This window comes from Hylaeus anthracinus, unplaced genomic scaffold (assembly GCF_026225885.1).
Source record: "Hylaeus anthracinus isolate JK02 unplaced genomic scaffold, UHH_iyHylAnth1.0_haploid 0, whole genome shotgun sequence".
NCBI classification, from domain to species: Eukaryota; Metazoa; Arthropoda; class Insecta; order Hymenoptera; family Colletidae; genus Hylaeus; species Hylaeus anthracinus.
Window position 1 is genome coordinate 421670 of NW_026533254.1, and position 21174 is coordinate 442843.

At 30.4% G+C, this 21174-nt stretch overlaps 5 protein-coding genes across 12 annotated transcripts; 3 read left to right on the top strand and 2 right to left on the bottom strand.

Moving 5' to 3' along the window:
* Positions 1-159: 159 nt before the first annotated feature.
* LOC128894635 (WD and tetratricopeptide repeats protein 1-like) lies at positions 160-5500 on the top strand. Of its 2 annotated transcripts, none has more exons than XM_054156499.1 (14): positions 160-280; positions 819-934; positions 1482-1612; positions 1697-1808; positions 1885-2271; positions 2387-2507; positions 2622-2798; positions 3092-3198; positions 3331-3458; positions 3587-3667; positions 3743-3885; positions 4050-4194; positions 4290-4482; positions 4780-5500. In XM_054156499.1, the coding sequence occupies exons 2-14, from the start codon at positions 872-874 to the stop codon at positions 4981-4983; spliced, it is 1992 nt and encodes a 663-aa protein (XP_054012474.1). In that variant the 5' UTR covers positions 160-280; positions 819-871; the 3' UTR covers positions 4984-5500. The 2 variants fall into 2 exon arrangements, with proteins under 2 accessions (XP_054012474.1, XP_054012483.1); XM_054156508.1 differs by having other exon boundaries at positions 264-280; positions 839-934.
* Positions 5501-5746: 246 nt separating this feature from the next.
* On the bottom strand, positions 5747-8167 carry LOC128894650 (Bardet-Biedl syndrome 5 protein homolog). 4 transcript variants are annotated; one of them, XM_054156554.1, is made up of 8 exons: positions 8136-8167; positions 7637-7785; positions 7329-7378; positions 7132-7259; positions 6892-7027; positions 6714-6815; positions 6448-6639; positions 5747-6357 (listed from the first exon to the last, which is right to left on the bottom strand). In XM_054156554.1, exons 1-8 carry the CDS (start codon positions 8150-8152, stop codon positions 6151-6153), a joined length of 981 nt encoding a protein of 326 aa, XP_054012529.1. In that variant the 5' UTR covers positions 8153-8167; the 3' UTR covers positions 5747-6150. The 4 variants fall into 4 exon arrangements, with proteins under 4 accessions (XP_054012529.1, XP_054012519.1, XP_054012511.1 ...); XM_054156544.1 differs by lacking the exon at positions 8136-8167 and adding an exon at positions 8023-8135; XM_054156536.1 differs by lacking the exon at positions 8136-8167 and adding an exon at positions 8046-8125.
* A 173-nt stretch (positions 8168-8340) lies between these two features.
* Positions 8341-10433, top strand: LOC128894668 (E3 ubiquitin-protein ligase RNF181-like). The gene is made up of 4 exons (XM_054156576.1): positions 8341-8364; positions 9144-9452; positions 9533-9728; positions 9834-10433. The coding sequence occupies exons 1-3, from the start codon at positions 8356-8358 to the stop codon at positions 9665-9667; spliced, it is 453 nt and encodes a 150-aa protein (XP_054012551.1). The 5' UTR covers positions 8341-8355; the 3' UTR covers positions 9668-9728; positions 9834-10433.
* A 471-nt stretch (positions 10434-10904) lies between these two features.
* LOC128896471 (activator of 90 kDa heat shock protein ATPase homolog 1) lies at positions 10905-15486 on the top strand. Of its 2 annotated transcripts, XM_054160105.1 has the most exons (10): positions 10907-11122; positions 11244-11371; positions 12239-12385; positions 12633-12712; positions 12857-13050; positions 13262-13382; positions 13512-13594; positions 13745-13882; positions 14733-14968; positions 15110-15486. In XM_054160105.1, exons 3-10 carry the CDS (start codon positions 12306-12308, stop codon positions 15192-15194), a joined length of 1017 nt encoding a protein of 338 aa, XP_054016080.1. In that variant the 5' UTR covers positions 10907-11122; positions 11244-11371; positions 12239-12305; the 3' UTR covers positions 15195-15486. The 2 variants fall into 2 exon arrangements, with proteins under 2 accessions (XP_053995179.1, XP_054016080.1); XM_054139204.1 differs by lacking the exon at positions 11244-11371 and having other exon boundaries at positions 10905-11122.
* A 414-nt stretch (positions 15487-15900) lies between these two features.
* Positions 15901-18483, bottom strand: LOC128885751 (trans-1,2-dihydrobenzene-1,2-diol dehydrogenase-like). Of its 3 annotated transcripts, none has more exons than XM_054142046.1 (5): positions 18467-18483; positions 17656-17857; positions 17081-17372; positions 16218-16615; positions 15901-16100 (listed from the first exon to the last, which is right to left on the bottom strand). In XM_054142046.1, the coding sequence occupies exons 2-5, from the start codon at positions 17855-17857 to the stop codon at positions 15997-15999; spliced, it is 996 nt and encodes a 331-aa protein (XP_053998021.1). In that variant the 5' UTR covers positions 18467-18483; the 3' UTR covers positions 15901-15996. The 3 variants fall into 3 exon arrangements, with proteins under 3 accessions (XP_053998021.1, XP_053997215.1, XP_053996392.1); XM_054141240.1 differs by lacking the exon at positions 18467-18483 and adding an exon at positions 18173-18342; XM_054140417.1 differs by lacking the exon at positions 18467-18483 and adding an exon at positions 18251-18271.
* Between the last annotated feature and the right edge of the window lie 2691 nt (positions 18484-21174).

Here is a 21174-nt window from a genome sequence, read left to right on the forward strand (position 1 = left end):
GTTTTGCCCATCACTGCCTTATACAGCTTCATGGCTACTACACTAGTATACATATCAGTGATACACTCCTGGTCTGAAACAATGAACCAATGAGATTCTTTCGAAAGTCATGATATTGTGTAACTAGAGTCCACCGCCTTACTAGATGAACGTCATGGTTGATCTTAGAATGAACTTTTGAACAGAAAGAATGTCGAAGAAGGAATACGAATGTAAAATTTTAAATTCATGATCAAATTAGTGTGTATAACATATGTTGAATATGTAATGTAAGTTTAACGTAAGTTTGGTTTAGAATAATTATTATTTACCGTAAGGCTATTACGACATGTATACATTTAACTAACGATTATAGAGTATAGAGACTCGGTTGAATAAATAGCGCATATAGAAACAAAGCTTGATATGTGAAAAGTAGTATTTTGGCACGAGTACTAGATACAACAGATACCATCAGAAAATGAGAAAATAATAAAATTGGTGTCATATGTTGATTAAAACAAGGTATACTATTGTTGATTGAAACAAAGATGCGTTAGTTGTACAATATTTGTGAAAAGAAACCACATAAACGATTATATTTTAATAATATTTAAGTGATATATTGTCATAGAATTCTTTATTCATTTCTTCATATTGAACTAAGTGTCGAATTTAAATTAATTATTCGCATTAACCTTTATTAAAGAATATTATTGTTATATTGTAATTGTGTATATATTCAATGATAGGTTAGTTTGCATATCATTGTCATGTTTGCTTTTGTTTCCAATGTACGATACAGTAAGAATAATTGGAGATTCTTTAATGATTTTCAGAAGATATTTAATTGTTTCAGTACAATAAAGCGATTTATGAAATAAATGTAGAAATGCTTAACATACATGATAAAGATTATAGAGTTTTGGATTTGGTACGGCAACGTGAGATACAGGTATGTCAGTGAAGAATACTTATAACTTTATACATATTGTATTCATGTGACTTTTTACCATTTCAATTGGTAAAATATAATTTTGGAGCAACATTTCCCAAATATTTTTAGTTCCAGGACATAGATCATTTTATAATATATGTACATAATATTTACATTCTTTGTTAGTTATAATATTTAAAAGAAATTAAAGATTAAAATTTATACATAAAAGTTATAAGTGTAGTTGAAAGTAATAGTAGTATTTTGAACTATTAGGGAATCTATTTTACTATTGCTAGTCTGTGTAAAAATGTATACATATATATTTTTTAACCTAAATAAAAATAAGCAACAACTCACTCATTTTATATTATTTTTCATGGAACATACTTTGAGAAATGTTGCTTATAAATCTGGTCCTTTATTTTAGAAATGTCATTTGTATTATTTTATGTTATATTATATTAGCATTAGAATAAGTTTACAAATTATATTATATTAATATTAATATTCAATAACAATAAATTGCTGCCTTTCTGTATTTCATTTGTGATACTTTATTTAGGATTCTGTAGCATATGCAGTTTCTCAGAAATTGCATGTTACAGAAAGTTTGATAGCTCGATTAGGATTAGAGAAAGAATTGGTCGGGCATACAGGATGTGTAAATTGTTTAGAATGGAACGAAAGTGGACAGTGAGTACCACTAACTAAATAAAAATATATATTTCTATATAGAGTAGAAGAAAGTAATACATATAAATTAATGTGGACTTTTAGGATCCTTGCTTCAGCATCCGATGATATGAATATTATTTTATGGGATCCATTTCGATACGAAAAAAAATTACTGCTTCGAACAGGTCATCATGGAAATATATTTTCTGTTAAGGTACTATCATATGTTAATTTTAAATATAATGTTGAATATCCGATATGTATTACATTTATTTTACACATGGTTTTAGTTTATGCCAAAGTCAAATGATAGTATACTGGTGTCGGGTGCTGGTGATAGCAAAGTACGTGTTCGGGATCTCACGCTTACCGAACCCATACTTATATGTAATTGCCATATGGGCCGTGTCAAACGTATCGCTACTGCTTCTACTGTACCTTTCCTTTTTTGGAGTGCTGCAGAAGATGGTCTTGTTTTACAATATGATATTCGCATGCCACACACCTGCAAAAACAATGAATGTAATACTGTATTGATAAATCTCGTTAATCATTTGGGTCAGTATGCAGAAGGCAAATGTATTTCTGTAAATCCAAAAAAACCTGAATTAATAGCTGTTGGAGCAAACGATGCCTATATACGAATGTACGACCGCAGGATGATTAAACTTTCTCAGGTAATTACTGCAATAACAAAAATGTAATTCTAGATCTATTTAAAGTTTGATATCTAAATAATCAAATAATTGATGACATTTCTTTTTAAAATTTCTAATATTTTTTGTACTATAGGTGCCTATTATCTCTTCTCCACGCAGTGACTGGGAGAGAGGAGATTTAAATATACGTCGTGCTGGTGAAGGCGATCCAGATGAGAATATACCATTGGGTTGCGCACAGTACTTTATCGCGGGTTCGTTCGTACGATCAGAGATAGCGTACGCGACTCCTTTACCCTAATCTTCCTTTTTTGCTACATATTACATGATTGCTTTAACAGAGACTGTTAATGTTTGATATTGACCAGGCCACCTGCAGTCTCGACAGCGTAAAAGTAGGATTCTCACTACTACATATTTAAACTTCAGTGCTGATGGGAATGAGCTGCTTGTCAATATGGGTGGTGAACAAATTTATTTATTTGACATCAATAATCCAAAATCTTTGAAGACATACTGTGGTCATTTTACAAATACTTATTCAGGTAAGCGTCAAAATTATGTAAATTTTTGCCCCCTTTACTTTTAATTTCAAGAATAACATACATGTTAAGTATTTAAACATTTATATAACACATTCTCTGTTGCAACAGGTAATACACAAAAATTGTAATTGTAATAAAACAGTAAAATAGTAATTTAGAATAAACAAATCAATTCTTCATTTTATTTTACGTATTATTTTATTATTAAGTTGGATACATCAAGCTTTACTTGTCTATCTATACATAACACAAATTTATCTGCATTTACATTATTATAAAATATACGGCTATAGGAGATCTTGGAAAATGCTTTGTGGAAAAGAATAATCCGGATGCTCTAGATGGTACTAGGAAGAACATTAAAGTTCTACCACATCATGTCGAAGAATTAAAATGTCAAGTATGTTTATGTCATAAAAACAGTTCCAAATTACTACTTATTAATTATCTAACAGTTTAAATGCTAAGAATTTAATATAAAAGAAAAAGTAACTATTTAAATTAGTTTTGCTTTTTTTCTGAATATCTTTAGGCCAATGGACATTTTGAACAACAAAAGTATACTTTGGCAATTACCTCATACAACAAGGCAATCAGTTACTGCCCTAATGCAGCTGTGCTTTTTGCTAACAGAGCTGCAGCATATATGAAACGAGCTTGGTATGTACTTTCAATTATTATACTTAAAAAGTCCAATTTATAGAGAGAAAAGCAAAAAGAAATTAATTATTGAAGAAATAAATAATTGTTTACATATGATTTTGCTATGGTTTCAATGTAACTTATAGGGACGGTGATATATATGCTGCTCTTAAAGACTGTCAAACTACATTACTCCTTGATCCAAGTCACGTAAAAGCACATTTCAGGTATCAGTAACTGTAAATATTACGATACTGCATTTACAGAAGAATATATACTATGTATTACATATTTATTCATAGATTGGCACGATGCTTGTTTGATTTACATCGGTCAGTTGAAGCTGAAGAAGTAATTAAAGATTTTCAGCAAAAATTCCCTGAATATGCATCTAATTCTGCGTGTAAAGCATTAAGAATGGATATAAAGGAAGCTATAGAATCTGGTATGTTTCGTTTTATATTTTATTCAAATCTTAAACATTGGAATTCGTGTTAACTTTTAAATAGATATATTTATACTATTATATTAAACAAATGGATCTCTTGTTCAAATTTATGAAAAATCTTTATTTAACAAATGGTCAGTATAATTTTATTTTATAATTAGGCAAAGATAGCGACATAAATCGCTTTCCATTACAAATCTCCGAACACGAACAAACATGGCGACATAATACAATTGACTATAAAATGAGATTCTGTGGGCACTGTAACACCACAACCGATATAAAAGAAGCTAATTTCTTCGGAAAGTAAGTATTATTTTGAAACTTATTCAATAATCATTTATAATATATAGTTTAGTCTACCTATGCTACATTGATGATTGACAACTTTTTTCTTTAAGCAATGGTCAATATATTGTGGCAGGATCAGATGATGGTTCCTTTTTTATTTGGGATCGAAATACCACGAATATTATTCGTGTATTAAGGGGAGACGAACGTATTGTAAACTGTCTGCAACCTCATCCATCTACATGTTTATTAGCTACCAGCGGTATCGATCCAGTAATTAGATTATGGAGTCCTTTACCTGAGGCATGTATTCAAACTATCTCTCTATAATTATTTTTAAAAAAATTATAAAAATTATAATTATAAAACTATTATAAAAAATAATGGTTAACATAATAGATATCATGCTGATCTAAAATTAAAAAATTTTTTATTATTCATGTATATAGTTTGATATGCTAAATCTGAATGTGGAAGAACTTGTCAGACTCAACTCTGAATTAAGATTTGTCTTTTCCTTTTTAAATTAGTTTAATAGCTGTCAGTTTTGTTGGAAAAGTGAATCGATTCACATTCAAATATATTTGTTATCCAATATAGGATGGTAGCGTAAATGAAAGAGAAATTCAGAATTTGGAAGATGCTGCATCCGCAAATCAAATACGTATGAATAGTGATCCGTTCGAGGTAATGCTTATGAATATGGGATACCGATTTCCTGTTCAACAGAATGAACTTAACGAAGATGGCGACGCGCAACAAGATCAGTCAATTATGCAACCTTTGAATTGTAGACCAAGTTAAATTGTGAAATGAATATGAAAAGTGGTATAAAATTGCAATTAACCCATTTACATTAGGAAGCAGACTGTGTTGTGTTATCCGTATCACTATATGTGGCATGATTTACAAGGTAATTGCACTTTAACACAAACGTCGTTCGTGTTCTTCCGTGCTGTGGCTGAACATAACTTTTAAGCAACATCAGACTTCGTGGAATCCAAAATAATGGATAAAGAATGTAATACTTTGGCAAAAAATTTACATAATTTATTAAAGTAATCTAAACAAAGATTGCACGTTATAGTGATATAGGTATCTTAGCACTTGTGGATTAATCCACGACTAATTGTAAGCGATAGGGCTATATAAACTAAACATCGAATGGGAAATATTCTGCTTCTTGATGCAAATAAGTTAAATGACCGAAGACTTATTCAGTACTGTATCGTAAAATATTAATGTTTTAATTCCAATTATCTATTTTTTTATCAATTTTGTGTAGTTGTTCACTTTTCCGTAAATAAAGTGCTAAAGAATATTTTACAAGATGTTAATAATACATTAAAAAGAAAATAGCTACATATAACCATTTATTGATCTTTCTATGGACAAAATGGTTAAGAATAATTGGCAAAATGCTGATATATTAACTCTTTGCGGTCGTATTTGCAACAGGCATGGTAGTCATACCAATCAGAATTATTTTTGTCAATTATTGTCTACAAAAACGTATAAATTTATTATTACGGTATTCGATACTTTATATCTCTTAATAAATGTAGAACAACTCTTTTCTTTGAAATATATTTAAAAAAAAATTATATCCTGGGAACATTCTGAGATTCGATCGCAAAGAGTTAAAAACAAATAATTACTATCAGTCTATTTTATCTGTATCCCACTCAAACAATTATCTAATAAATAGAAAATAAATCAAAGATTGTGAATCTTAAAAAATATTTATGGATATATTTTATTGTTGTAATTAGTTTCTCTTTATTATTAAAATACTTCTTTACAATTGTTTCCAGTTGAACATGTTGTACGATATTACTTTAATTTAAAACATTAGTAGACATTAATAATAATAATAATAATAATAATAATAATAATACATTAATAGTTCTTACAATTTTATACATAAGATAATATGTTTATGACATTTAAAGTTTATAAATGTTTTATAAATTAATTTTGAGGCACGAGTTCCCATATACTCTGCAATTTATTGGTTTCTTCAGAATTTTCTGCAGCAAGACCTAAGTAGTTTGAAAAACTCGGTTTCTTCTGATTTAATCCTTCAGAAAAATAGTAACCAAATACGTTCAACATTTCAACTTGATTGTCTTGTATTTCAGAGTATTGTTCTATATTTAGCTCCTGCTGTAATGGTGCCTGTAATAATTAATGTATTATTAAGTAACAATGTAATATATTTATTTATTCAATAAATCGTTTTTAAAGATTAAATTCCTGTAGCGTTACCTGGTGTTCCAATGTATAATCTACACCAAAAATCGGAAATTTTTCAAATGTTTGAAAGAGCATTAAAATTTCTTTGTAGACAACATGAAGCCTCTCTAAAGGTCTAACTCGAAAACCTAATATATAACCTCCACTAGATTCTGTGCTCACGATTACTAAAGTTGGACCAAATTTGGAACTTTTAATACTAATCTATTAAAATAACAATACTTTATTAAATTCCTTTTGTATATTTGTAATACATTTTTATACATCTATTTACTTACATTTGCTATTATTAGGTACGGAATTGATATATTAAACTGATAATTCATATCAGCAAACCATACTAAACGTATATTTGTTACAATAAATGTTCCCATATTTCCCTAAAAAAACGAAATTATAATATTTGATTGTTCAGGAATAGCAAAGATTTCTGTAAGTAATGATTAGATTTTATACCTGTTCCAATGATAAATTCCAAATATCCTGTAAAGTTGAGCATACAGTTTCTTGTGGAAGTAGAGTTAATAGTTGCTCGTTAATTATTCCACTTCTTAATTTAATTTCTCGATAAACTTTAGATGAAATATAAGCCCTGTAATATTGCAATTTTTAAACCACACTTATTTAATATGTGTAATTCCAACATGATGTTTCATCTTTTGAAAGAAATAGATTTTGGCTAAACTCAAAATATACCTGTATACACCAATAACAGATGTATAATGTCTTGTACTTTTTGGATCTTGATTTGTAAATATAAATTCATATCTGCAATTTTGAAATGAAGCTAAAATATGTAGTGCTTGCGTATGCCTTCCTTGCAACTATAAAAGTCATTGTATGTTTATCATTTTTATATACAAATTGTATTTAGTATATTAAGATATACAAACGGTATATATAGTTTTAGAATTTGCTGTAATGAAGGTGTTATAGCCAATACCTGTAAAGACAAATATGTCTGCATAAAATTTCATAAGTATTGAGAGAGTACTTAACAATGTATCTTGTAAAATATTTCTTCTTCCCATTTTCTAAGGTACATATTATTTCAGATTTGTTATCACTGGCAATAGTAGATTTTCTTCTGGCATTTATACTTAATTACTTTTTTTTTTTACAAAAACAGAAGTGTAAGTAAAGAACAAATATATGTTTAAAATTAAATTACTTAATTTATACTTAAAATTTTACTTCATACTTAGATTTATTCGAGGAAGAAGCAAAGAATGCCATATTATTCTGAGATTTGTTACTATGAGTCTTCCATTATCACCTGCATTTCCTTTTGTATCTTCTATTAAATCAAGTTTATCAATCGCAAATTCCCCCAATCGTAGTTGCATTTGACTAAACAAAATTTGAAACGCTACATGTATTAGAATTTATGATCCTTATGAAAAATATACAAAATTACTTCCTCCATATTACTTTATATAAAAAAAATAACTACATATAGTATTTCTTTACATGACCTGCTTTATTTTAAACTTTCCTATAATTACTAATGTATTTATTATATTTACTATAATTTTCACAGAAATAAAATACATCAATATTATAACAATAAAGTAAATAAAGTATTACGAGTAGATAATGTCAAACCGAACTTCACTGTCTTGCCACATTTCTGATAACAATATATGAACAATATCAGCAATTGTGTAGAATTCATATACGAATCAATATCGTTGCCATACCTACAAAAGTACAACATCAGTCTACAAGTAGTAAGGTCTAAAATAGCTTCATATATTTTATCTTAAATTATTCGATATTACAATCATTTAAATATAATTTTAATTGAAGCAAATGTAGGAAATTTTAGTGTGCGGTAAATTCATCATAATTGTATTAGAAGTGTATCAACAAGATTTGAGGGTTTAAATTTCGTGCGTTAGCCAAGAAGATTAACCACTGATGGCGTTGGTGAGCGTAATTGAATTATACTGGGTGTCCCAAAAATGTTGTAACACCTTGAAAGGGGTGGTTCGGGAGGTGATTTGAAACAACTTTTTCCGTAGCGAAAATGTTCTCCGAGGGGTCGTGAGGAGATATTAACAGAAAACCCGAACCAATCAGAACGCGCGTATACCGTTGGAGCGACTAGCCGTCCGCGCTCATACGGTACCGCGGGCGCCCCACAGGCATACTCGCGCTCTGATTGGTCAGTGTTTTCCGTTAATATCTCCTCAACGAAGCCGCGAACAACATTTTCGCTAAGGAAAAAGTTGTTTCAAATCACCTCCCGAACCACCTATTTCAAGGTGTTACAACATTTTTGGGACACCCTGTATAGTAATGACTGAGTCAACTTGAGTCAACGAAATAACCTAGAACGAATCAGTGACAGTTTAAGTAAAATTACCGATTATATGCGCATTTAACAATATTTTTCTTAATTTAAAAATGCTAAGGTACCCTAATTAAGTTTACGGTAACACTGAGAATTGCGACATGAAGAATGTCGAAGTCTAACCTCTTTAATGGTACTCTGTGCTGAATCGTAAATATTGACGGTTGTTAGATTATTAACTCAAAACGAGTAACAATTTGTGTCCCTTTGTTTTACAGCTAATTTGTTTACCGTTAAATATCAAACGAACCAACAAGTATACGGTCAATGATAATACAAAGTCAAAAGTGCAAGTTGTGATTGTGTTGCAAGATAGAAATAAGTAAAGTTAGTTTAAATCTTGTCTGTTAAGAAAATGTCTGATTATTTCGATGAAATGGGTTGGACACCACTAGGAGATGGCGAGGCACCAAATAATCTAATGCAAATAGCAAGGCTCTTCCGAGATTATGGTATGTGGAATTTTTTGGGCCTCCCCAACGAACTACCACCACCTGCTTCAAAATCTGCGATTGAGAATCTGAAAGAAATTGAAGTTAGTTCTTTGGATTCAAAACAATGTCCTGTATGTTTAAAAGACTTTGAAGCTGGAATATTCGCAAAGTGCATGCCCTGTAAACATACTTTTCATACAGAGTGTATAATACCGTGGTTAGAAAAGGTATCGATTCTTACTAGTCATTGTTATCGATACATGAAGATATAACGAATCACTTCATAAAGAGGATTTCGCATTTCCAGACAAATTCGTGTCCGCTATGCAGATATGAATTACCAACGGATGATGAGGATTATGAAATGTATAGGAAGGAAAAGCAACGTGCAGTGGAAAGAGAAAAAGATTTAGAAACTTTGCATAATTCAATGTTTTTGTAGAAAAGTATATGTATATATGTAAACGTCAAGTGTTTTATTTCTTAATATGATCACAGATGAGGTATATTAACACATTGATTGCCAAATAGATATCTTTGAATGTTGTTCAGAGGCTGTAATCACTTAACATTATGTACAATGATACAAAAATCGCATTTTCTTTCAGGATGTACGTTACAGAATTCTACAAATATTATGTTTAATGTGTTCATTGTGGATGGTTTTTTCATGTACTTTCATATTTGAGGTGGTATGAATCATGTGCACTATATATCATATTTGAGTAAAGTATATAGCCTACCAAGAAGAAGAGTACAACGTGAGATAGACCTTACCGCAGCAAATAGAGATTAACATTGTCCACCGAATAAAGTTATTTTCATATTTAAGGAATGTGAAGCATCCTGGAAAATCTGACAGATGGAAGTCCGATGCATTAGAAGATACATGTATTTGTATGTAGTAAACATATTGTTATACGCGTGAAAGTATACGCTAAACTTTAATTGGTTATCTACAAAATTGGCTTTGATAAAGTAGCTTCTGTGATTTTATTCAAAAGTTTTACGTTCATACAGTTGATACTTATCTATCCAGTTTATCAGCACAAAAGAGATGGACATTCTTCTTTTGCAAGGCTATCGTTTTGTTAAGCTGCATTGTTATAAATTAATCTATTAAAAGTTATAATTATACATAAATTAATATTTTTAAGTTGTATGTTATAAATGAATAAATTGAAGCCAAACGCATTAAAAATCATAAAGAGTATTTTTATCTCATGAATGTATAGAGAAAATATACAATTTATAGTTTTTATAATTTCTCTTATATTCAATGTAAAAATGTTTGAAAACAGGTGATAGAAAAATGAGCACACTTAGCTAACTTTTTTCGATATATAGAGTAACTAATTTATTTTACAGCTTGTATTTGGTACAGACTTACAAGCAGAGGTAGGCAAAACCCTAGACTTCGAATAAATCTGAAGTATGCCGATGTGGTTCTCTCGTTTCCTTCTTTGGAAAATGTTCAGAAGAAACGAGACAAACATATCGGCAAACTTCAGATTTATTCGAAGCCTAGGGTTTTACCCATCACTGCTTACAAGTTGTTACTGTGTAGTGTATCTAGTGATTTTAGCGCCCCTCCAACTAGGGTAGACTTATGTTCATTGACGATCGATACAGGGTGTCCCAAAAATGTTGTAACACCTTGAAAGGGGTGGTTCTGGAGGTGATTTGAAGCAACTTTTTCCTTAGCGAAAATGTTGTCCAAGGCTTCGTTAAGGAGATATTAACAAAAAACCCCAACCAATCAGAGCGCGCGTATACCGTTGGAACAACTAGGCGTCCGCTTTTAAAAAAGTTGTTTCAAATCATCTCCCGAACCACCTCTTTCAAGGTGTTACAACATTTTTGAGACACGCTGTATGTTCGCGAAATTTCTAGAAAGGTTTTGTATATTCAGTATATAGTTTCCTTCATTTCCTTAGTACTTTCAAATCTCGTGTGAGGATTTACGATCTTCAACATTATTTATTTGATCTTACGTTAATCGTGTTTGAATATTCCAGAAAGACGTGAATTTTGCAATCGAGTGTCTTGATGTTTAGTATTTTTCAATTTTGAAGTTGAAGTTAATTAAAAATACATAGAAAGTGACTGGCAGAATTTTATTTGACAAAATTTTTCGAAAAATTTTGTAAGTAAAACATAGTTGGTATTACACAAATTTTTTTAATAAATATATTTCTCTTCATAGAAACCATGTTTTAGTGAGTATTTAACTTGTAGGTTATGATATATACATTTTCCTCAATTCAGAATTAACATCGATGGAAAGTATGACAATTTCCTATTTTGGGATTATCATTTTCTCGATTTAGTATGCAATTTACTCGACAGGTTTAAATGTTTAAACATTTTTTTATAGGAAAGTTAACCTTTCCATAGTCACACTACTATTTGTACAAACATTTTTATTTTATACATATACTGATCATCTGTAGTGGATGTTAAATCAAAATCGATGTTTATTTCTTCTTAATTCTTATTTTTTTGAACAATTATATGTAACATTAATAATAAACTTTTACAATTAATTTACATTAATTCTCATGTTACAAGGTTTCCCTTGCATATTTCTTGGTTTTATCATGAAATCAGGTCCGGCGTGACCTTTTGCGGGGCTGGCTCCAAAAATATTGCGGGCCTGAATTCACATTCAAATCCTACACTTAAATTTTACAACACGGAATTATTTGTTTACAAATGCTGTTACATATCTTTTATAAGATGAATATTAAATAATAATACTTTAATGATTTTTGTCACTTCTTTAAACTGAATCATTGCTAATAAAAAAATGTCTTGCATCTGTTAATGGTATCATCATTTCATAAAAAATTAATCAACATTTTCGTAGGCCGTGGTCCTCCAAAATACGGGATCAGGTTCCTGCGAATGCATTGAACCTGCCTTGCACCAGCCCTGCATGATATATATAATGTATTTAGTAAATACTATTTCCTATAACATTAATAGATGAACATGAAATTTTATGTTTCAGGAATAGCTATTTATTTTAGTTAATAAATTTGGACATTATAACATACTGAGAGCTTCTGACTTCAAACATGGCTAAGTGGGGTGAAGGAGATCCAAGATGGATAGTTGAAGAAAGGCCTGATGCTACTAATGTTAATAATTGGCACTGGTATGGTAAAACATACATGTAATAGTTTTAATATGTTTGGTATGATAATCTTTTGAACAGAAAAATCCCTTTTATGATTGTATTTTTCGAGTTCAGGAAAGGTATTACAAGCAAAAGTTTGAAAGTATCTGTATTTACTCTTAATTTTATAAAAATAAAATAATTTAATGTTTTTTTTTTTTTTTTAAATGGTTGAAGTTACTAATGTAGTATTCTTCAAGTAATTTAATTAGTAATATTTTTGAAGGACGGAAAAGAATGCCTGTGCCTGGTCTCAGGAGAAGTTGAAAGAATTATTTACCAATATGAAGATAGAAGGAGATGAAGGTAATTTTAATGTTTTGTATATATAAATAATGTATAGAATTATAATATAATACATGTTTATTACAGTACCTATTTTTGGGAAATTTAATACTTAAAATATTTGCATTAGAATGTAGTCAATGAAGTTACGGTTTTTTTTTCCAGTTTCGTGTACAGTAACAGAAGTAGAAAAATGTGAGGGTGAGGCAATGGCAAACAATAGAAAAGGTAAATTAATTTTCTTCTATGAATGGAATATTATTTTGAAATGGATATTCAATGGAAAATCTAATAAGAAGATAGAGGGTAAAATAAACATTCCGAATCTATCTGAGGAGAATGATATTTCTGAAATAGATGTAAGTAAAATGTTTCTACAAAACAAAATCATAGTTATTGTTCATAAACATTTAGTTCGTAAATAAGTATATAAACGAATCTAAGGTATAAACTTATGTTACTATGAAGAGTAATCTTGTTTATAATTGTGGGACCAAATCCAGTGATCAGTTAAAGACACTTCTGTGATAATTAATTTAAAATTAAGTGAATTAAAATCTTTATTTGTAGATTGAAATTACTCTGAAAGATAGCACTGATGAAGGTGAATTAGTAAAACATTTTCTACATACAAAAGGGAAAAAAGCTATCAGAGAAAAATTGGAAAAATATGTCTCATCTTTAAAAGAAGGTATATAAATATCAATAATAATTTTGTTTGATATAGGATATATATTTGATATTGTTTATGATATTATCATATCATAGAATTTGTATGTATGCTGTATATTATATTAAGTTGATTCCTTTTTTTATTTAGAATTCACAGTTGGAATGATCCTACCCAAGAAAGATAGCGTGAAGGAATCTATTACGAATATCACATCTGGATTCAATGCCAAAGTGAGTATAAGAAAATATAATTTTCCAGCAGTACATTGTAGTTCCGTTATGTCTGTAGATCACGTCACTAGATCTTTTAGGTCCAGTTTTTACATAACTCAGGATTTATATAGCATGACACATAATCAGTAATTTTTTTAACTTTCGTAGGTTCAAATGAATTCTACAGTGGTATCATCAAATAATAAAAAGGATGCAGGATGTAAGATTTCTACAACAACAATCAAACAGCAGCAGAAATTCCAGTGCAGAGCAGAAGAATTTTACAATGTTTTTACAACAGTTGAGGTAATGTAACTACTAATATTTAGAAAAATATTACTGTTACAGGTGCTATTTAACTGGTACTATTTAATTACTGAATTTCTTTTCATTTTAAAAACAAGTATTGTTTATATGCTTGTTTAAGAATTCTGTTGTTTATTGGTAGTCATTTAAATATATAAGTAGCATGAAAAGAAACAGTTATTGAAATTTCAAATAAAGCATAAGATGATCTGATAAAATAATATTTCACGTAATAATACATGTCGCGTAATAATTAAAAAAAGAGTGTAACTATACATTTTTGTAGTTGTATTTGTCTCATGTATCTGTTACTATTGTACAATTATTTTGAAAGGTCATATACCAGACGATGTAATAACTATTAGGAGACGCGGTAGCGTCTCCATCCGAATTCAAATTGTCATATCTCCGCAAAACTATAGAAGTCAGAGAAAATGTTGTTAAACGATAATTAGACGCTACACAAGAAGTCATCATATGGCGATGAAAATTTCTTTGTAGACTGAGGTACTTTTGAGACATTATTTTTATGTTAAAATAAAAATATATTTACCAAACCTGCGACAACAAGCTGAGATGAGCTGTATCGTTATTACAGATATTTTAATCAAGTGGACATGATAATTGTAAACCTATTTGATTACTTTTTGTTTCGTTACCTATTACAATAGGTACACACTTACATATTCTTATAAATGTATTGATTTATTTATATTAGTACACCGATACATATTTCTAGTTTAATTTCATTCTATGTAATTAAAAAATTTGTTAAACACATTAATTATACAATGATCGCAATTATTGGGTAGAGTATATATTTTTAATTTAGTAATGTTTTTTTTTGCAGATGGTTCAGGCGTTCACGAAAGGACCAGTCAATCTTGAACCAAAGAAAGCAGGCAAATTTGAAATGTTCGGTGGTAATATACACGGTAGCTTTGTAGAAATTACGCCCACAAAAATCGTTCAAAAATGGCGCTGCAAACAGTGGCCTGATGGTCATTTTAGCGATGTTATTATTGAAATCGCAGAGAAAAGTGATCATACTGAAGTTAACTTAACGCAAGTAGGTGTACCAGTTAGGTAAGGAAAAAACAAAACGTTTTTGTTAAAGAAGAAAGACATGGTATTTAAGAAATATGCAAAATGTTCATTAATATTTTCTTGCGAAGTACAAATGAGTAATAGTTATATAAAAAATAAGCAAATGTATTTTTTTTGCAGCGAGGAAGATTCGACGAAACAAAATTGGGAAAGGTATTACTGGGATGCCATAAAACGTACATTTGGATTCGGATATTTTATGTGATCTATGTATGTTCTGAATTTCACTTGCTTATTGATAAGTAGAAGAATGATTAAAACATGTATTGTCGCAAGCCACCTCGCATATCGTTTACGAACTAGCCGCATAATAATCAGCCTGGTACAAATTGTTTTTCTCCTGATGCTAATTATTACAACTATCCTTTAATCCTAATCTTCCTGCTCTCTCTCGTGCACCGCATCGCGTAACCAAGAAACATCAGGTCATAGCTTAAACGTAAGTGAATCATCGTATGTATTAATAGTTGTATATGTGAAATAAATCATGTCACATATTTATATGTTCTTTTTTATCATCTGCTTTTAAGTTCACTCATTATTCTTTTTAGTTTGATATTCTTAAAGTAATTGTTACATAAGTCCGAAAATCTGTTTTATTTGTATTGAAATGATCATGTTTGAAAAAAGAAGGGTGACTTATTTGTGAATTAGAATAATGATGAGCTCTATATGGTAGGTGGTTAAGAATTAAAACAGAAACATTAAATATTTTTTCAAGCCATCAGTAGATGTATAGAACAAGTATTTTATTTTGTTTACCTTCTTATCTTATATGCTTCAGGAAAGTCATTGTACTTACCTCTTTATTTCTTTTGCTCGGTAATTATTTGTTTGAAAAAGTATTTTCATAAATTTTGTAAGAAAGTAGGTAAATGATCAAAATAGGTATGATTAAAATAAAATATATCTATAACATATAAATTGTTTCTTTATTTTCGATAAAAAGTTTATTCTTAACGCAGATACGTAATATTGCAGATATTTTAGTTTTTATATGCTATACTTCAATCTTCAGGATATACAACTCCGACTTGCCTTCGAATCTCATCTTGTAATCGTGCAATCAACAATGAATCATTATGTGACACTTTGGGGCTTTCAATCATACCTTAAAAGAACAATAACAAAAATAAAAAAAAATCAGAAGATGAGTCCATTGTTACAGTGTTAAAAGTTAATATACTGCTACATTTTAAATTTGCAATGAAATACATCTATACAATACCTTTCAAAATGCACTGACGAACTTCTTCAGCTTCGTAACTCAATCCAGCACTATTAATAAAATTGAATTTGTGTGCACCTTCTGGGAGTGGTACAGTGAAAGTGCCACTGGGTAGTTCTGCAGTCAGAGGACACCAAAATGATGGAACTTTTATCATTCCCTTAGTTCCAATAACATAAGCTTCGTTTGGTAAATTAACCAGAGCATTTGTAACAAGTGTTGCAGTACGATTATTCTTATACTGGAAGCTTACAGATACAGACATATCAACGCCCTCTTCGTTTAAAACACCACTTGCTTGTACACTTTGAGGTGCTTCATTGTTAAATATAAAAGATGCAAACTGTATTACATATACTCCCAAGTCTAATACAGTACCACCTCCTAATTCTTTTTTGCTAAACAAAAAAAATAATTTTTGTTATATAATTATTTTATCACATTTTTCAAGAAATATATAAAAGAAAAGATAGAGTAATGGAAATGTTAAGGAGTTTTAATATTAAGATAGGATAGTGGAATTTGTAGGCAGAGTTGTTGATAAGAGAGGTAGTAGTAATCTCTTGAGTGGATGGAACTACAAAAGAGATACAGAAGCAACGTAATAAAAAGTGAAAATAAAATATATGTATGAAATATAAAGGAAGAATGTAGAGTATATCACACTAATGTCAACAAGAGTATACAAATTATCTCATTTTAAATGACCCCTCAGGGCAGTAGCTATGTTTTGATGGAGAAATTACATAATAGATGACTTCTTTGTATATGTAATCATCAAATCTTCGTATAGCATATTTTCATTTTACACAGTTCATGAAATAAATTAGGAGATAAGCACAAATTAAATATTATAAACATACGTAATTCTGTCGACATCGCTCAAATTGAATCCAAAGTTTACCAGAACTTGGTAAACTTCTCCAATGGTCCCAGAGTCAATCTCTTTCCTAATAGTTTCATATACAGGAAAACATCTACTCCAAATAGCTTCCATTAGAAACAGTTTCTTCTGTTTTGCCAAGTTAATTAATTTCGTTGTTTGTTTTAAATTCATGGTTAAGGGCTTTTCACATAAAACATGTTTTCCATGGTTTAACATTAATTTTGTAATTTCATAGTGTTGAGGATGCAGTGCTCCAATATATACCACATCTGTAATAACGAATAAATACATAATATATAATAAAACAGAATCATAAATACAATATTTATGGAAATCGTGATATTTAAAGCACACAAAAGTACTTTCTCTAACACATTGTAAATTGACAAATTAATAAAGTAATGAATATTATGAGTAGAAACACATTACTATATCATTCTATTCCTCTCAACGAGAGGTTTCCATTTATGTACAGAAATCACAACTCGTTCTTAGGTCCTAAATGAATATAATCCTTTTAATAATGTGAATTATGACTGAGGTTATATCTACCAATGTCTTTGTCCTGTGCCAGTTTTGCATAACTGTCATATGCTTTTCTAATTTTGTGTAAGTCAGCAAAGGCTTGAGCTCGTGACAATTCTCTTGCTGCAACAGCGACAACCACATGATCGGATTGTGGTAATGTCCCTAGAGCTGTTACAAAGTCATGAGATATTTTTCCAGCACTTGCGATACCCCACTTAGTAGCCATCTAAAATGAAATTAATTGATCGAGGCTGGTCCAGAAGCTTCCAGAGCTAGTCCAAAGGCTTAGGCAAGCTTAGAAACTATTTGTCATATTTTAACATATATTTAAACTTCAATGGTTCTTTTATAAGTTTGAATTTTATTTTAGTATCTAGGAAAATAGTCTTTAACAGAGTGTCTTCTTAAAAGAAAGTTTATTGAAAAGTCAAATAAATAATTTTGTGTATGCAAATTTACAGACTTATTAACTATCTTTATGTTATATATTTTATTACTAAATGATTTCTACATATCGAAAACATAAAGTATGACAACTTACAATGTTTATGAAAGTTCAGAAAACTATTAGAACTGATTCACGTTAATCCTGAAATTTGTTATATTATACACGACACACCGTCATAAAAATGACACTACCGTTTACTGTGGTTCGCTGTATATATACCGTAATCGTAACACGTCTGCTTCAGATTAGCTTTTATGAATTATTATTTCAGACTGTTAATTAGATATCTTTAGCACTTTTATCTTATCAACATACAGAGCTAACATTTTTATCGGTACTAATGTAACTGAATATAACTTTATTTGCTGAATTTGTTATATTACTCACACATGCGCTGTCAAAAACTGTGATGAGTAGGAAATGGTAGGAAAGTTTAGCTGGATCCGAAAAGAATAAGAAACAAATAAGTAATTAATAATGTTCTTCTAAGCACTTTATTCAAACATTTCCGTGTGTATATTTTGTGATATTCTACAAAAAGTTATTCAATTCTATGATATAACGAAATAAGAGTATACATGTTTTGAAGAATCTTTTGACGATCATAGCAACAATTTTATTAAAAGAAAACTAGAAAAGTATCTCTAAGAGAATAAGAGTTAAATCGAATTATTATATTATTTATTATTAGTTAAATAGAATATACTATAAATAAATTAAGCAAGAAACGATTGTTGTTTTTGTACTGTAACATATGGATTCATTTTGAGCCGAATAAACCTGTATGTGTCTTCAATAAAAGTTTTATCTAGACAAACTTTTATCTGTGAAGCACGTTTTTTGATTTTAAACACATTTTTTGATTTTTTATGTAAGTTTATAAGCATCTATAACTAATATAACTATAAGTCATACGATCTGATTTTTTAAACTTATTGTTATCAACTTCGACGACAAGACGCTCAAGATTGTAGCAAAATAATTTCTACTCTTGATGCTAGATGGTGTCATTAACTAGTTAGTTTACCGACAGTGCAATGTATTATACAGGGTGTCCTAAAAATGTTGTAACACCTTGAAAGAGGTAGTTCGGGAGGTGATTTGAAACAACTTTTTCCTTAGCGAAAATGTTGTCCGAGGTTTCGTTAAGGAGATATTTAACGGAAAACACTGACCAATCAGAGCGTGCGTATGACGGTTGAGCGTAAGTTACGCGCTAGGCGTCCGCACTCATACGCTACCGCGGCCGCTCCATCGGCATACTCGCGCTCTGATTGGTCAGTGTTTTCCGTTAATATCTCCTCACGAAGTCTCGAACAACATTTTCGGTAAGGAAAAAGTTGTTTCAAATCACCTCCCAAACCAGCCCTTTCAAGGTGTAACAACATTTTTGGGACACCCTGTTTATTTCACAATATAAATAATCTATTTTATTAATTTTAATAATAAACTTATAAATTATTATTTTTATAACTGAAAGTAAATTCAAAGAAGAACAAAGGTAATAGAATAAAATGAAAAATTTGAAGCTTTAAAAAAGGATGAAAATACTTGATTTTTCTTAAATATATAAATTATAACAAACATAAAAAGTTGTATTATTTATTCGCTATATTATTTACGTCAGTGCTCGGAATTACTTGCACATTTCGGCCCGATTCCTGAAGCACCACCTCCTGCGACCCCACAACCGCTCTAGGCTCGACGGCCGAGCCGGCGATCGTACGCGCGACGTTGTTTCTCAAGGACGTACTACAATAGATATGTTGGGTTCCACCCGCGTGAGTAAAAATTTCCTTACGCTGTCAGTATTTTTTATTTTTACAGATAAATAAAGTTATTAATATTATGTTTAGGTTTATAAACACCTTTTATATATACATATAATAACAATAATATATGATATATATGGTTTCACGCGGGTGAACCCGACATATCTATTGTAGTACGTCCCTGAGAAACAACGTCGCGCGTACGATCGCCGGCTCGGCCGTCGAGCCTAGAGCGGTTGTGGGGTCGCAGGAGGTGGTGCTTCAGGAATCGGGCCGAAATGTGCAAGTAATTCCGAGCACTGATCTACGTAATAAATTTTGATGTCAAAAAATGATAATTGAAACAAAGTATGTACATTAGTGTGCCCGTACAAATATTACAAGTCATTGCAATATTGCAATTAATTTTCAGACGAAATTACCGGTTTTGCAGGTGAATACATAAATTTTTAAATGTACTTTAACATCATAGTAATTTGTATTATGTGTTAGAAATAAAAATATTCAAACAGAATCGTACAGAATACATCGTTCTGAATATAATTTATCTAAAAGGTTTGATAAACATTATAACTTCAAGTAATAAAGATTTGGATGCTTTCGACAGCGTATTTGTTGAAGTATTTGCGTCATGAGATCGTAGAATTTTCATTTGTAAAGGTAATACAGAATGTCCCAAAAATGTTGTAACAATTTGTTATATTACTCACACATGCGCTGTCAAAAACTGTGATGAGTAGGAAATGGTAGGAAAGTTTAGCTGGATCCGAAAAGAATAAGAAACAAATAAGTAATTAATAATGTTCTTCTAAGCACTTTATTCAAACATTTCCGTGTGTATATTTTGTGATATTCTACAAAAAGTTATTCAATTCTATGATATATACCCTTGAAAAGGGTAGTTCAGGAGGTGATTTGAAACAACTTTTTCCTTAGCGAAAATGTTGTCTGACAGAAAACACTGACCAATCAGAGCGCGCGTGTACCGTTGGAGCGGCCGTGGTAGCGTAGGCTACGCGCTAGGTGGTAGCGCTTCCCGGCCAATCAGACCGCGAATATGTCGATGGAGTGCGGCCCCTTAGCGCGTAGCTTACCTACGCTACCGCTAGCGCTCCACCGGTATACGCGCGCTCTGATTGGTCAGTGTTTTCCGTTAATTTCTACTCAACGGAGCCTCGAACAACATTTTCGCTAAGGAAAAAGTTATTTCAAATCGCCTCCTGAACCACCTCTTTCAAGGTGTTACAACATTTTTGGGACACCCTGTATAACTAAATTCAAAGGTGTACATTTCCTATGGGAAGTACAATTAAAATTCAAAAT

What these genes read in the sequence shown, in the direction of transcription:
- LOC128894635 (XM_054156499.1), top strand. Translation starts at nt 872, where the DNA reads ATGCTTAACATACATGATAAAGATTATAGAGTTTTGGATTTGGTACGG. An exon ending in GGATGATTAAACTTTCTCAG is followed by an intron (nt 2,272 to 2,386) that starts GTAATTACTGCA and finishes TTTGTACTATAG; the next exon opens with GTGCCTATTATCTCTTCTCC. An exon ending in CACGTAAAAGCACATTTCAG is followed by an intron (nt 3,668 to 3,742) that starts GTATCAGTAACT and finishes ATTTATTCATAG; the next exon opens with ATTGGCACGATGCTTGTTTG.
- LOC128885751 (XM_054140417.1), bottom strand. An exon ending in GGCACAGGACAAAGACATTG is followed by an intron (nt 17,373 to 17,655) that starts GTAGATATAACC and finishes TCGTTATTACAG; the next exon opens with ATGTGGTATATATTGGAGCA. An exon ending in TCGTCAGTGCATTTTGAAAG is followed by an intron (nt 16,101 to 16,217) that starts GTATTGTATAGA and finishes TGTTCTTTTAAG; the next exon opens with GTATGATTGAAAGCCCCAAA.
- LOC128894650 (XM_054156536.1), bottom strand. Translation starts at nt 8,110, where the DNA reads ATGAATTCTACACAATTGCTGATATTGTTCATATATTGTTATCAGAAA. An exon ending in TCTTCCTCGAATAAATCTAA is followed by an intron (nt 7,379 to 7,636) that starts GTATGAAGTAAA and finishes TTGTCTTTACAG; the next exon opens with GTATTGGCTATAACACCTTC. An exon ending in ATTATACATTGGAACACCAG is followed by an intron (nt 6,358 to 6,447) that starts GTAACGCTACAG and finishes TAATTATTACAG; the next exon opens with GCACCATTACAGCAGGAGCT.
- LOC128896471 (XM_054139204.1), top strand. Translation starts at nt 12,306, where the DNA reads ATGGCTAAGTGGGGTGAAGGAGATCCAAGATGGATAGTTGAAGAAAGG. An exon ending in ATGATATTTCTGAAATAGAT is followed by an intron (nt 13,051 to 13,261) that starts GTAAGTAAAATG and finishes CTTTATTTGTAG; the next exon opens with ATTGAAATTACTCTGAAAGA. An exon ending in CAAGTAGGTGTACCAGTTAG is followed by an intron (nt 14,969 to 15,109) that starts GTAAGGAAAAAA and finishes TTTTTTTTGCAG; the next exon opens with CGAGGAAGATTCGACGAAAC.
- LOC128894668 (XM_054156576.1), top strand. An exon ending in TAATACCGTGGTTAGAAAAG is followed by an intron (nt 9,453 to 9,532) that starts GTATCGATTCTT and finishes TCGCATTTCCAG; the next exon opens with ACAAATTCGTGTCCGCTATG.